The sequence below is a fragment of the Bos indicus x Bos taurus genome, chromosome 28 (genome assembly GCF_003369695.1).
Source record: "Bos indicus x Bos taurus breed Angus x Brahman F1 hybrid chromosome 28, Bos_hybrid_MaternalHap_v2.0, whole genome shotgun sequence".
Classification (NCBI taxonomy): Eukaryota; Metazoa; Chordata; class Mammalia; order Artiodactyla; family Bovidae; genus Bos; species Bos indicus x Bos taurus.
Window position 1 is genome coordinate 29,275,960 of NC_040103.1, and position 13,631 is coordinate 29,289,590.

General features: G+C 39.7%; 1 protein-coding gene across 1 annotated transcript in view; it reads right to left on the reverse strand.

Moving 5' to 3' along the window:
* CFAP70 (cilia and flagella associated protein 70) overlaps positions 1-13,631 on the reverse strand; it is an 83,440-nt gene that overhangs the window by 1,152 nt on the left and 68,657 nt on the right. Inside the window, exons 23-27 of the mRNA XM_027530681.1 lie at positions 12,528-12,680; positions 11,936-12,097; positions 9,722-9,811; positions 4,990-5,091; positions 465-512 (exon numbers count right to left, since the gene is read on the reverse strand). Of these exons, the coding sequence (XP_027386482.1) occupies positions 465-512; positions 4,990-5,091; positions 9,722-9,811; positions 11,936-12,097; positions 12,528-12,680 (555 nt within the window). The remainder of the gene's footprint in view (positions 1-464; positions 513-4,989; positions 5,092-9,721; positions 9,812-11,935; positions 12,098-12,527; positions 12,681-13,631) is intronic.

The following is a 13,631-nucleotide window of genomic DNA, read 5'->3' on the forward strand; positions in this document are numbered from 1 at the left end:
AATCATAACTGATAGACTAGACCAGGGATTCACAAGCAAGAGCTCATGAGCCAAATCCAGCCTGCTGCCTGTTTTTGTAAGTAAAGTTTTATTTGAAATACAGCTGTGCTCATTTGTTTGCATATTGCCTGTAGCTGCTTTTGTACCTCAAGGGCACAGTGTGGTAGCTACAAGAGAGACCACGTGGCCCACAAATCCTATTTTGCCCTTTACAGAAAAATTTGCTGACTGCTGGACTAGAAGAACACCTTCATTTTGTATGTGAGGATAATGAGGCCCATGGAGGGTAAAAAAAAGATATCCCATGGTAATATGTGGGGTATGGCAAAGATGGTAAGAAAGTCCTCTAGAAAATCTTCATATCATGAAATGCTGTGAAGTCAAGTCCTGAATTAAGCCAGCACCTTCCTCCTAGCATTCCCAACGTCAGTATACTACAAATAGCAAAGGTATCTGCATCATACCTTCATCGTGTACTTGTAGGCCTGCTCAGCTTCCAGTTGCCGTCCAGCCTGAAAAAACAGCACAATTTAGTGATGATGACATACCATAATCATTCAAAGGAGAAGGCACACTGCCGCCATTGCTACCTAAAGCAGAAGATTCCACAGCTTCTTGGTTAAGAACCTCTGAATGAAGAGTGGAAGCAGGAAAATGAAAGGTGGGGGGAAAACCAGATAGTAAATATAATATATACTTATAAATAAATATATATATATATATTCCTCCTCCATTTCAAATAGCTGAAAGACAACTTGGCCTTTTTTTTTTTCCTGAAAGCACCATAAGTCATTTGTTCCTCTCAGTATTGAAGCTATTCTGTTAATATTAGCTCTCACACATAGCACTTGCTTTGTAGTTTACATTGTTTTAATCACTTACACTTTTAAAGTGCTTTACTTACATATATACCACTATTATTTACATTTATATTGTATATTATTTACATGACACTATTATTTATATTTCCCAGTTTACAGATAGAGAAGTCTGGGCACAGAGAAGATAAATAACTTGCCAGGGTTATGAAGCTAGTAAATGGGGTTTTAAAACAATACATCCTGGCTCCAGAGTCCAAGTTTTTAACTGCAAAAATTTATCCCATCTCTATGAATTGGAAGAAGCAGATACTGGCATTACTTGCATGTAGATCTGGATATGAAGGGAGAACACTACTTCTAGTTATTTCTTGTATGAAGTACTCATGTAAGACTTAAATGAGAATAATATGACTTCACTAATAGACTTCACTCAGCATCTGCTGGATCATCGAAAAAGCATGAGAGAGAGTTCTCAAAAAACATCTGCTTTATTGATGATGCCAAAGCCTTTGACGGTGTGGATCACAACAAACTATGGAAAATTCTGAAAGACATGGGAATACCAGACCACCCACCTGCCTCCTGAGAAATCTTATGCAGGTCAAGAAGAAACAGAAAAAAAAAAGAAACAGAACTGGACATGGAACAACAGACTGGTTCCAAATTGGGAAAGGAACATGTCAAGGCTGTATATTGTCAGTTCAGTTCAGTTCAGTCACTCAGTTGTGTCCAACTCTTTGCGACCCCATGAACCACAGCACACCCGGCCACCTTGTCCAACACCAACTCCTGGAGCCTACCCAAACTCATGTCCATTGAGTCGGTGATGCCATCCAACCATCTCATCCTCTGTTGTCCCCTTCTTCTGCCCTCAGTCTTTCCCAACATCAGGGTCTTTTCAAATGAGTCAGCTCTTTGTATCAGGTAGCCAAAGTATTGGAGTTACAGCTTCAACATCAGTCCTTCCAATGAACAACCAGGACTGATCTCCTTTAGGATGGACTGGTTGGATCTCCTTGCAGTCCAAGGGACTCTCAAGAGTCTTCTCCAACACCACAATTCAAAAGCATCAATTCTTCGGCCTTCAGCTTTCTTCACAGTCCAACTCTCACATCCATACATGACTACTGGAAAAACCATAGCCTTGACTAGATGGACCTTTGTCGGCAAAGTAATGTCTCTGCTTTTGAATATGCTGTCTAGGTTGGTCATAACTTTCCTTCCAAGGAGTAAGTGTCTTTTAATTTCATGGCTGCAATCACCATCTGCAGTGATTTTGGAGCCCAAAAAAATAAAGTCTGACACTGCTTCCACTGTTTCCCCATCTATTTGCCATGAAGTGATGGAACCAGATCCATGGTCTTAGTTTTCTGAATGCTGAGCTTTAAGCCAACTTTTTCACTCTCCTCTTTCACGTTCATCAAGAGGATCTTTAGTTTTTCTTCACTTTCTGCCATAATGGTGGTGTCATCTGCATATCTGTGGGTATTGATATTTCTCCCAGCAATCTTGATTCCAGCTTGTGCTTCCTCCAGCCCAGCATTTCTCATGATGTACTCTGCATATAAGTTAAATAAGCAGGGTGACAGTATACAGCCTTGACATACTCCTTTTCCTATTTGGAACAGTCTGTTGTTCCATGTCCAGTTCTAACTGTCGCTTCCTGACCTGCATATAGGTTTCTCAAGAGGCAGGTCACGTGGTCTGGTATTCCCATCTCTTGCAGAATTTTCCACAGTTTATTGTGATCCAAACAGAGGCTTTGGCATAGTCAATAAAGCAGAAATAGATGCTTTTCTGGAACTCTCTTGCTTTTTTCATGATCCAGCAGATGTTGGCAATTTGATCTCTGGTTCCTCTGCCTTTTCTAAAACCAGCTTGAACATCTGGAAGTTCACGGTTGACGTATTACTGAAGCTTGGCTTGGAGAATTTTGAGCATTAGTTTACTAGCGTGTGAGATGAGTGCAATTGTGCGGTAGTTTGAGCATTTTTTGGCATTGCCTTCCTTTGGGATTGGAATGAAAACTGACCTTTTTCAGTCATGTGGCCACTGCTGAGTTTTCCAAATTTGCTGGCATATTGCAGCACTTTCACAGCATCATCTTCCAAGATTTGAAATAGCTCAACTGGAATTCCATCACCTCCACTAGCTTTGTTCATAGTGATGCTTTCTAAGGCCCACTTGACTTCATATTCCAGGATGTCTGGCTCTAGGTGAGTGATCACACCATCATGATTATCTTGGTGAAGATCTTTTTTGTACAGTTCTATTCTTGACACCTCTTAATATCTTCTGCTTCTGTTAGGTCCATACCATTTCTGTCCTTTATCGAGCCCATCTTTGCATGAAATGTTCCCTTGGTATCTCTAATTCTCTTGAAGAGATCTGTAGTCTTTCCCGTTCTGTTGTTTTCCTCTATTTCTTTGCATTGATGGCTTAGGAAGGCTTTCTTATCTCTCCTTGCTATTCTTTGGAACTCTGCATTTAGATGCTTATATCTTTCCTTTTCTCCTTTGCTTTTCGCTTCTCTTCTTTTCACAGCTATTTGTAAGGCCTCCTCAGACAGATGTTTTCCTTTTTTTGCATTTCTTTTCCATGGGAATGGTCTTGATCCCTGTCTCCTATACTTACATATCCATAATTTTTTCCATATTTTATCAATCAGTTTCTGAGCAAAGTGTATTGAAATCTTGCATTTTAGCTTATAGATAAAGAAACTGAGGCCCAGCAAGTTTAAATAAATTGTCCAGGATCCCACAGTTAGTTGTGGCAGAGCTGGGGTAAGAACTCAGGTATTCCTCATACTGATATTTACTCCAAAGAGAAAATTCGATCATTTTTAGTTTGTTAGTTTCTCTTATAATCACAATATCCCCTGTTGGTTCTGTGTTATGTTGGCCAACAAAAAATTGAGGGCCACTCTCATCCCCAATTTGAATCTTACGCTAATATGCAAGTTATTGAAGCAAGTTATTTTAATTATGAGAGGGTTATTTCCTACAGGTAAAGCAGCTATCACAAATTTCCACCCTTAGCCAGCAGTTCAACAGGAAGGAATGATTCAGAAACACTATAAGAGACTCTCCTTTGCTGGTATCTGACCTTGTTACATTCTGATACAATATCACTCCCATTTTTAATTCCCTTAAATGAAAACTACTTTAATGAAACAGGAACTCAGGTCATTAAATATAACTGCTGCTGCTGCTAAGTCACTTCAGTCCTGAATACATTTAAAATATAAACACCCTGCCTTTCCTGATTAGTTTGGCAGAGCTGAGGTAAGAACTCAGGTAAATATCTAACCTATCTTTCTGAATAGCTAAACTATCTACCTGAATTCTGCTCTCAGAGAAAAATGTCAGAGACAATTACAAAGAAGAATGCTTCACAGCATTGGGTACATGTTTTAAATGACAGGACTTTTGGGGAAAATAGATTCAGTCTATCAGAGATTTCTGTTGTTCCTGTTGTTGGTAATTCATTTATGTCTATACCCTTATAGGCTACTTTGCCTTTTTTTTTAATCACTGGATTTTTATATGGATTTTATAGACCATATACTACATTTGGTAGATCCAGAGCATAAGTGGAGTGACTATACAATTCCCAGACTTGAGGTCCTAAACATGAGAGGGGTGCTAAGGAGGGCGGAAGGAGAACCTCTCTTCCCCAAGTCTAATCTGCCATCCCACTGCATAACCCTTGCACATCTCCTAACTACAGCCCCAGACCATGATCTGATCTGTACATGCTCCTTCATCTTGGGACAGGGCACACACTGGGCTGGGCTTGGTTTGTGTGGCTTGGGGCTGGGCCTGATGAGCAGCTCAAAAATGTGGTACAGAGCCCACTCCACCTGAAACCCCCACTGGTGGTCAATTCCAGTCCACCCCTTCACCACTCACCTGAGACCACCAAGTCCAGTGCCTCACGTCTGTTATTAGAACCTCTTTTCCAAACACGCCTAAACATATAATTTTCAGGCACATTCTAAGGAGAAGCTTCCTAGACATGGGCCCTCCTTCATCATCAGTAAAATGACCAAATCTAAGCTCATCAAACCTCAACTATCATGAATTGATGGCCTTCCCACTATCCCTTTCTTTACTTGGCCCCTCACCTCTCTGCCCAAGGACACTGTGTAATGATAATAAACACTCACTTTCAGGCAGACCAGAGCCAGATATGCCCACACTTCAGCATTGTAGTTGTTCAAAGCATTGGCTTCAGAGAGAGCATCCTCAGCCTCTGTGAGCTCCTCCAGCTTGAAAGAAAAAGAAGATACGTGATTTGTTAAGTCAGAGAAATTTCCACTTAAGCCAGCTAGAATCTGTTCAGCTGAAAATGCTATGTCCAAATAGTACTGGTGTATATGTGACCCATACTAATAATTTCCAACTTAAAAAAAAATTAGCAACAAAAATCATTGTTCAAACAAAATCTTTTGTGGTGGTGTTACCATATATGAACGAGTTAAAAGTAGAACTGCTCTGATTAAAAAGTCAGGTAGGGGACTTCCCTGGTGGTCTAGTGGTTAAGAATCCACCTTCCAGTGCAGGGGATGTGGGTTCGATTCTTGCTGGGGGACTAAGATCCCACATTCCATGAGACAACTGAGCCCTCTCACCACAACAGAGAGAAGCATGCTTCCACGAGGAAGAGCCCATGTGCTGCAAAGATCCCACATGCCACAACAAAGATTCCACATGCTGCCACTAAGACCACATGTGGCCAAAAATAATTAAGTAAATAAGGAGCATGCAGAAAAAAATACTACTGAAAAAAAAATCAGGTAGGCGAATCTGGAGCCCTGTCTGCTGGGCTCTCAATTTATACCCCTCTTCTTCCCTCTCTCTACAGCAGGCCCATGAGGGCTTCCATGCCCCATGGAGCTTCAGGTGCCAGGGATGAAAAAACCAAAAGTATTCACTATCATATGTGCATCATTCAGTGATTTCCCTGTACACAATGGGATGTCAGACACATCTGTAGTTGTTTCATTTACATCATGTATCCCTTTCTTAAGTCAAAGTCCTATTAGTCTGTCAAATTACTATTGGTCAGAAAGCTCCTCTTTCCCCTAACATTAGTTATTGATAGCACAGTCTTGAGCAATCTATAAAATATTCAGAGATTCTAGGGTGCTCCCTGAGCTCTGGGCACATGGATATCATTGTTGCTCCTAATATGGTGAGTTTGCTTTGTAAAATCTTCCAAAAGGCCACCTAAGGAAAGGATAAAATACTTCTCTCTCCCTAGTAAAACTGCTGTTCATTTTCCTACTTTATAAAAGATGATAATAGGTTTCTAGGCCCAAGACAATATGAACAACGGCCTTTCAAAAATGCCCATACATTTTCCCACACTTTAAATGTCTTGGAGATATTAATTATTTAATCAACCTATACTCGCTAAGGCTTTACTCTGTGCCAGGCAATATGCTAGATAATTTGAACAAAAGAAAAAAATACAACCTTTGTTCTCAAATACAAAAGAAAAAAATACAACCTTTGCCCTTTTATGACCGATACATAACAAGTTAAGACAAAATGAAAACTCAAACACATGAAGAGTTCTGAAACAAAACAAGCACACACACACACACACATACATGTATGTATATATAATTTAGTGGAGGGACAGAGGAATAGTTCTTCCTGAGAGTAAAGGATGGCTTCAGAGAAGAAACATTGCTGAAGTCAATCTTGACGAATAAATAAGAGTTTGTTAGCTATATTTCAAGGCATTCCAGGTAAGAGGAATTTCATATACAGAAGCATGGAGGCTTCGGAGAGAATGGCATGCTCAGGAAACTCTTAATAAACCTGTGTGGCTGGAGAAGAGATGGGTGGGGGAGAGAGAAATAAGGTGAGAGAGAAAGAGAACAGAGGAAGTGATAACACTGAAAGAGTTCGGGAGAGACCAGATCATTCAAAAAAAAATCTGATTATTATTCTGAAACAAGGGGTAGTATTGAAGGGTTTAAATAGGGAAGTAATAGGTATGTGCATATTTTAAAGACCACTTTGATAACAACAACGCAGCAGATGAACTGAGGGAGGACGGGAGACCAGCCTAGCAAGTAAAGGGGATAAAGCTTGAATTCGAGCAGCAAAAGTAGGATGAGAGGAGAGAACAGATTCAAGAGATGTTTAGGAGACAAAATTAATAGGGTATTCAGTGCCTAATTAAAAGTAATGGAAGTAGACTAGGAGAGCTTGTAAGTTTCTGGCTTGGTTGACAGAGTTCATTTAGTCCCATTCACTGAGACAGGGAATAAAGGGGAACTTACAGGCTTAAGGAAAGTGAGAATCCTTCAGAGACAAGTTAGGTTATACTTTGGATATGTACATTATGAGGTGTCTAGGGTTCCACCAAAGGGAGCTGTTTGACATAAGGGTCAGAACATGCAAGTGTTAGGAACTGAAACTTTAGAATTCACTGGGGCACAAGCGGTAGTTAAGCCCACTGGGGTGGATGATATTTCTTAGTGAGAAGAAATACGGTGACAGGAGAAGAGCTGGCTATAGAACCCAGGAGGACCCAACAATTGTGGTGGGTAAAAGACCAGGAGTCAGCAAAATGGCTGAGAAGGACACCCTTGTGGAAGTCAATGGAGGAGAGGGCTTCAAGAAGTTAGCAGTCACCAGGTTAAGTGTCACAGAGAATTCATCTAAGAGTCTACTGCATTTGGCAATTAGGAAGTTATATGTGGTCCTTGTCAGAGAAGTTTCAGCCAAGTGTTAGGGTTATACATCCAACTGCAAGGAAGTGAAGGGTAAATGCAACCTAGGAAATGAACATATAATTTACAAGTAAAGAAATACTTGTATCACATGATTTCAACTTCTTTAGTGATGAAAATGTAAATTAAGATACATAGTGGGATTCCCCAGTGGTCCAGTGGTTAGGACTCCATGCTGTCACTGCTAAGGGCCCATGTTTAATCCCTGGTCAGGGGATTAAGATCCTACAATCTGTGCGGCACAGCCAGAAAAAAAGATACATATCAAATTGGCAAAAGATAACGCCCATTGTTGATGAAGTTAACAGTAAAATGGATTCTCATACCTGGCAGAGTAAAAATCAGTATATAGCCTTTCTAGAACACGAGTTGACAGTATAAAGACTAACATTTTTCTACATTCTCTATGAATATATCCTAAGGAAATAACAGAATTAAGCACAGAGATTTATGTCTAAGAATGTTTATTCCTGCTTTATTTATAACAGTTGTAGAAACTAATGACAAGTCCAATACTAAGTGGCTGGTCAAGTAAATTGTGATATACCCACACGTAGATACAGTATAACTATGCCTGAAACACTCATTGCGGGCAGAGATTACTTGGACATCTTAGCAGTAGGGCTTAACACAAGTTTTTCTGAATTTCTATATCAATAAAAATATTTTCATGCTACTTAAACAGAAGCATGATTTATGCTGACTAGTTTATATAGCTGGTTTCTTGTACTTTCGAAAGTGCTGTTTGGTTTTTAACACCAACAGTTGTTTTACATCCTTTCTGGGAAGGTGGAACCGAGGGCACACAGCTTCTATATAAGTCCCAGTTGGCTATATCCCAGTGTAATTATTAATATTGCCCTTTACATTCTTAAAAGTCCAGGTTTATATGATAAATTACATGGTAATCTTACTTATTCATCCAAACCAGGGAATACTACACAGTTATCGAAATTCATGTTTTAGACTATTTGATGATGTGAGAAAGTACCAATGCTATATTGTCAAGTAGAAAAAAGATTACAAGGCAGCAAATATATTATTTACAATCTTATACATTAAAATTACTTCCGTGCTAAGTCACTTCAGTCATGTCCAACTATTTGCAACCCCATGGACTATAGCCCACCAGGCTCCTCTGTCCATGGGATTCTCCAAGCAAGAATATTGGAGTGCGTTGCCGTGCCCTCCTCCAGGGGATCTTCCCAACCCAGGGATCAAACCTGTGTCTCGTGTGTCTCCTGCACTGGCAGGCAGATTCTTTACCACTAGCACCATATATGTACCGAAAAAGACTGGAGGAAATTGCATTCAAATGTTAACATCATTGGTTATCATCAGTGGCGGGATTAAGAATACTTTCATGTTTTCTTCATATTGTGTATCATCTATATTTTCTATAATGATCATATTTTACTTTTATGATTTAAAAAACAAAACAGCAATGATGGATAGGAATCAAGGCACATAAACACTCTTTTGGTTAAGGGTAACAACCAGGGAGGTGGTTGTTGTTGAAGAAGGAGGAAAGTACATGGAAAGAGCTGAGTGAGAAGGAAAGCTTAACGATGTAAATAAAAAAAAAGAAAATATTAATAAAGTTAGGGATTAGGAGAAAAGGAGAGAGAAAGACCACAAACACGCACGAAGGAGTTAGACCAGAACAGGAGAATGCATGCCTCTTTCAAAGATTAGAGGAAAGGAGGGAAGGGTGACTAAAGAGTTTTCAGTGGCAGAGGAACAGAAGATCTACCAGAAGCTGTAGCAACTTTTCCCGAATATAGAAGGGCCACAGAGCTTAATAAGTATCAATTAGCTTCTTTAATTGAGTAGATTCTTCACATCTTATATCACTTTTCTCTTACAGGTAACATCATAAAATTACGAGCTTATGTACCAAATAACATTAATTTTTTTTATTATATAGCTTCACACTCTAGTTTTTGTGAGATTTTTAAAGAACATTTTATTTTTGTAGTTCAGATTGAACTTCAGTTTTCTACTGAACAGCTTTGAAGAGCAGCTTTTTATTAGAGAAGATTGCCCTGATAGCCTTCCCACCATCATTCAAACCCCATGGATGCCTGGAAGGCCAAGGAGTCAAGGTCAGCTGTATGCACAGGCTAGTCTCAATACCTCATACTCTTACCCGATAACAGGCGATTCCCAGTCCTAGCCAGGTAAGGCATGAAGGTGATCTCTTACAGGCTTGCAAGTAGGTTTTCTTTGCCTTTTCATACTGTAGAAAGAAAGCACCACTAAGCTGTTGTTTCTCTAGAAGCTTTAAATACTGCATTGCCAGAATAACCATGGGGCTTCTGTAATTGTATTAACACTCCACACCAGTCTAAGTTAGATGAGTCCTTGGATCATTAAGGACTCACATTACAACTTTTTAAGGGAAGTTTTATCTTCACAGCAAAACTGAAAATATAGAGATTTTCCAATTACCCCAGTCCCCACACATGCATAGGCTCTCCCATTAGCAATATCCTCCACCAGAGGGCTATCTTTGTTACAACTAATGAACCTACACTGACGTATCATCATCACCTAAAGTCCACGGTTGTCCTCAGGGTACACTCTTGGTGTTGTACATTCTATGGGTTTGGACAAACGGGTGACATTTTTCCATCATTAGAGTATTTTCACTGCCCTTAAAACCCTCTATGCTTCATCTATTCATCACTCTCCTTCCTCCAGTCCCCGGAAATCACTGACACCTTTACTGTCACCATGGTTTTACCTCTTCCAGAATATCATACAGTTGGAATCATGCACCGCCTAGCTTGCGCACATTTGATTTTTTCACTAAATAAAGCATTTAAGCTCCTTTTGTTTTTTCATAGCCTGACAGCTTGATAGCTTTTTAGCACTGCATAATATTCTATTATCTGGCTATACCACAGATTATTTATCCATTCACCTACTGAAAAACATCTTGGTTGTATCCAAGTTTTGGCCATTATGAATAAAGCTACTATGAACATCCAAGTGCAGGCTTTGGTGTGGAGATGAGTTTTCAACTTCATTATGTAAATATAAGGAGCATAACTGCTGATCATAGGGTAAAAATATTTTTGATTTTGTTAGGAATTGCCAAACTGTCTTACAAAGTAGCTATATCATTTTGCATTGCCACCAGCAATGAAAGAGAATTCCTGTTGCTCCCACATCCTTAGCAGCGTTTGGCAATGTCAATGTGCCATTTTGGTGTATAGTTATATTTCGTTACTGTTTTTTTTTTTTTAATGATGTTTTAATTTTAATTAGCATGTCTCCCTACTTTCATACAACACATTTTGTATGCTTGTTGAAAGTTAAGTCGCTCAGTCATGTCCGACTCTTTGTGACCCCGTGGACTGTAGCCCACCAGGCTCCTCCATCCATAGGATTCTCCAGGCAGGAGTACTGGAGTGGGGTGCCATTTCCTTCCCCAGGGTCGTTACTGTTTTAATTTTCATTTCCCTAATGATAGATGATGTGGAGCATCTTTTCATGTGTTTGTTTTCCATCTGTATTTCTTCTTTCATTAAATTTTTTGGCCACACTGTGTGGCATGCAGGATCTTAGTCCCCTGACCAGGGATCAAATCTGCACCCCTCCAGTGGAAGCATGGAGTCCTAAGTACTGGACCATCAGGCAGGTCCCTTCTTTCTTTTGTATTTCATCTGTATTTTGTTTGTTAAGGTCTTTGGCCCTTTTCTTAAATATTGTTTTCTTAAAGAACTGTTGTTCTTAATGTTCTTATTGTTCAGTTTTAAGAATTCTTTGTATATTCTGGATAGCAGTCCTTTAGCAGTGTATCCTTTGTAAATGTTTTTTCTCAGTATTTTTTTCACAGTATTTTTATTTTATTACAAAGCAGTATATCCTTTATAAATGTTTTTTTGCAGAATATTTATTGGAAGGACTGATGCTGAAGCTGAAACTCCAGTACTTTGGCCACCTGATGTGAAGAATTGACTCATTTGAAAAGACCCTGATGCTGGGAAAGATTGAAGGCAGGAGGAGAAGGGGACGACAGAGGATGAGATGGTTGGATAGTATCAACAACTCGATGGACATAAGTTGGAGTAAGATCCAGGAGTTAGTGATGGACAGGGAGGCCTGGGGTGCTGCAGTCCATGGGGTCGCAAAGAGTCGGCTACAACTGAGCAACTGAACTGAACTGAATATTAGACTGCCTGTGTTTGAATTCTACTTCTATTAATCACTGGTTATCTGATATTGAGCAAGTCACTTTACCTTTGGATGTAAAAGTATCATTATCATATTACTATTTTTTAGTCCTCAAAGAAGAATGCTAATGTTAATCAGGTCCCAGACCATGACCAGTTATTCCCCATCCTCTATTCCTCACCTCTTTCTCTTCCAGGTATATTTGCCCCAGGCGCAGGAAGATAAAGTGCATTTCAGAAGCATCCACTACAAAACTGATGGTTCGCTCATAGCATGCCTTGGCCTCCACATGATTTCCACTCAGAAAATAGAGATGACCCTTCACGCCCCAGACATTAGGGTTCTGAGAAAGTGAAGAACAAGCAGCACAGGGGATGAGATAGTATTTAAAAGCATATTAATGATTTTTGTCTAACATTTTGATTTAAATGAAGTCCGTGTGTTTTTGCAAATTAGAAAAAGGGCCATTCAGTTGCACTGGGAAATACTGCTCTAGGACTGCCCTCTCATTCTTCAAAGTCATTTTGTCCTTCGGGTAAATATTAAGAAAACGTTCAAGCATAACCATGACAGTGTTCACAAAGAGAAAGCAGAAGTTGAGGAAAATTGAAGTAGATAAGCTGTCTGCTAAAGAGCTGTCCTTATCTTTTCTCTGGCCTTTGTAAAAGTCATGATTAAGTAAGAAAAACAAATGGGAGGAAATCAGATAAAATGACTTAACTGCTTGTCCCTTCTCCAAAATAAATTTAAGATGCTCTAGCAAAAGTAATTACCAGGTAGTCCATCTGGGCTGCTTGTTGAAGGTATTCCTCTGCTTTAGCAAAGTCCTTCTTGAGAAGGTGTGTTTGGGCCAGCACCAAATAATACTCACAGCTGGGGCCTCCATGAGGGCACAGTAGCTCATGGGCAAGCACTCTGTGTACGTACTGCAAGGAAAAATCAGATGATAAGAAACATGTAAATGACTGCACTGTGTCAGTTCCACAGCTCTCATGGTTGAAGATTATGTCTCTGATAATAAATAATAAAGAGCATATTATAGAATGAGATGATTATCGATTTCAAAAGGTTAGAGGTGAGTTATGAACATTCAGCATATCATGGTTCCATTAAGAGCTATTCATGTAGAAATATTTCCAAATTAATTACCTGTAGTACTATACAATCCTGGTCTTGCTCGTCACACTAGACGAGTTTTAGCCTGCTGCGTAGCATACATAGGCATTTCATCAACCACCAAATTAACATATAAGGTAAATGTTCAGGCATTTGTGTTTACAAGGAAACTCAGAATGAGGCAAAACTTCCCTTTCTAAAATTGTAGATTTGGGATCTTAGAAACATAATGTCTGTTTCTGACATACTCTCAAACATTGGTTATATTCACCAGTTACACTTTGGGCTAGTCTTTGTTTTTAATATGATTTAAGGCCTGCAAATTTGACAAACTCATATGTACTTGCTAGGTAGAAGGGAAACCCTTCTTCTCCCTCTGTTCTCATCCCAGCCTATAACACAGAAACTTCCACTGACATTAATACCTGGTTAGGAAAACACAGGAGAAGGTTCTGCAGCTCTTTCCTCTATCTGCATTCAGGCTCTTGGATATGGGGGGAAGTGATTCATCTAATTAGGGAGACAGAAAGCCTGTTTCTCTACTGTGAATGGTTAGTATATTAAAGGCTCCTGTTTTATGTGGTCCACTCTCAATGAGTTTGTAATTCTTGCCCTTTCTTGAGTTTGCCCACCCTCAGTGGGGCATGCACTCTACAGATTGAGGGCCAGCTCTCTTGGCTCCTGAGTCTTGCTCTCTCTCTTACTGCTTGCTTCATGGGTATGCTTCTCACTGCCTATGCGGTAGGTCGACCTTGCAGGAT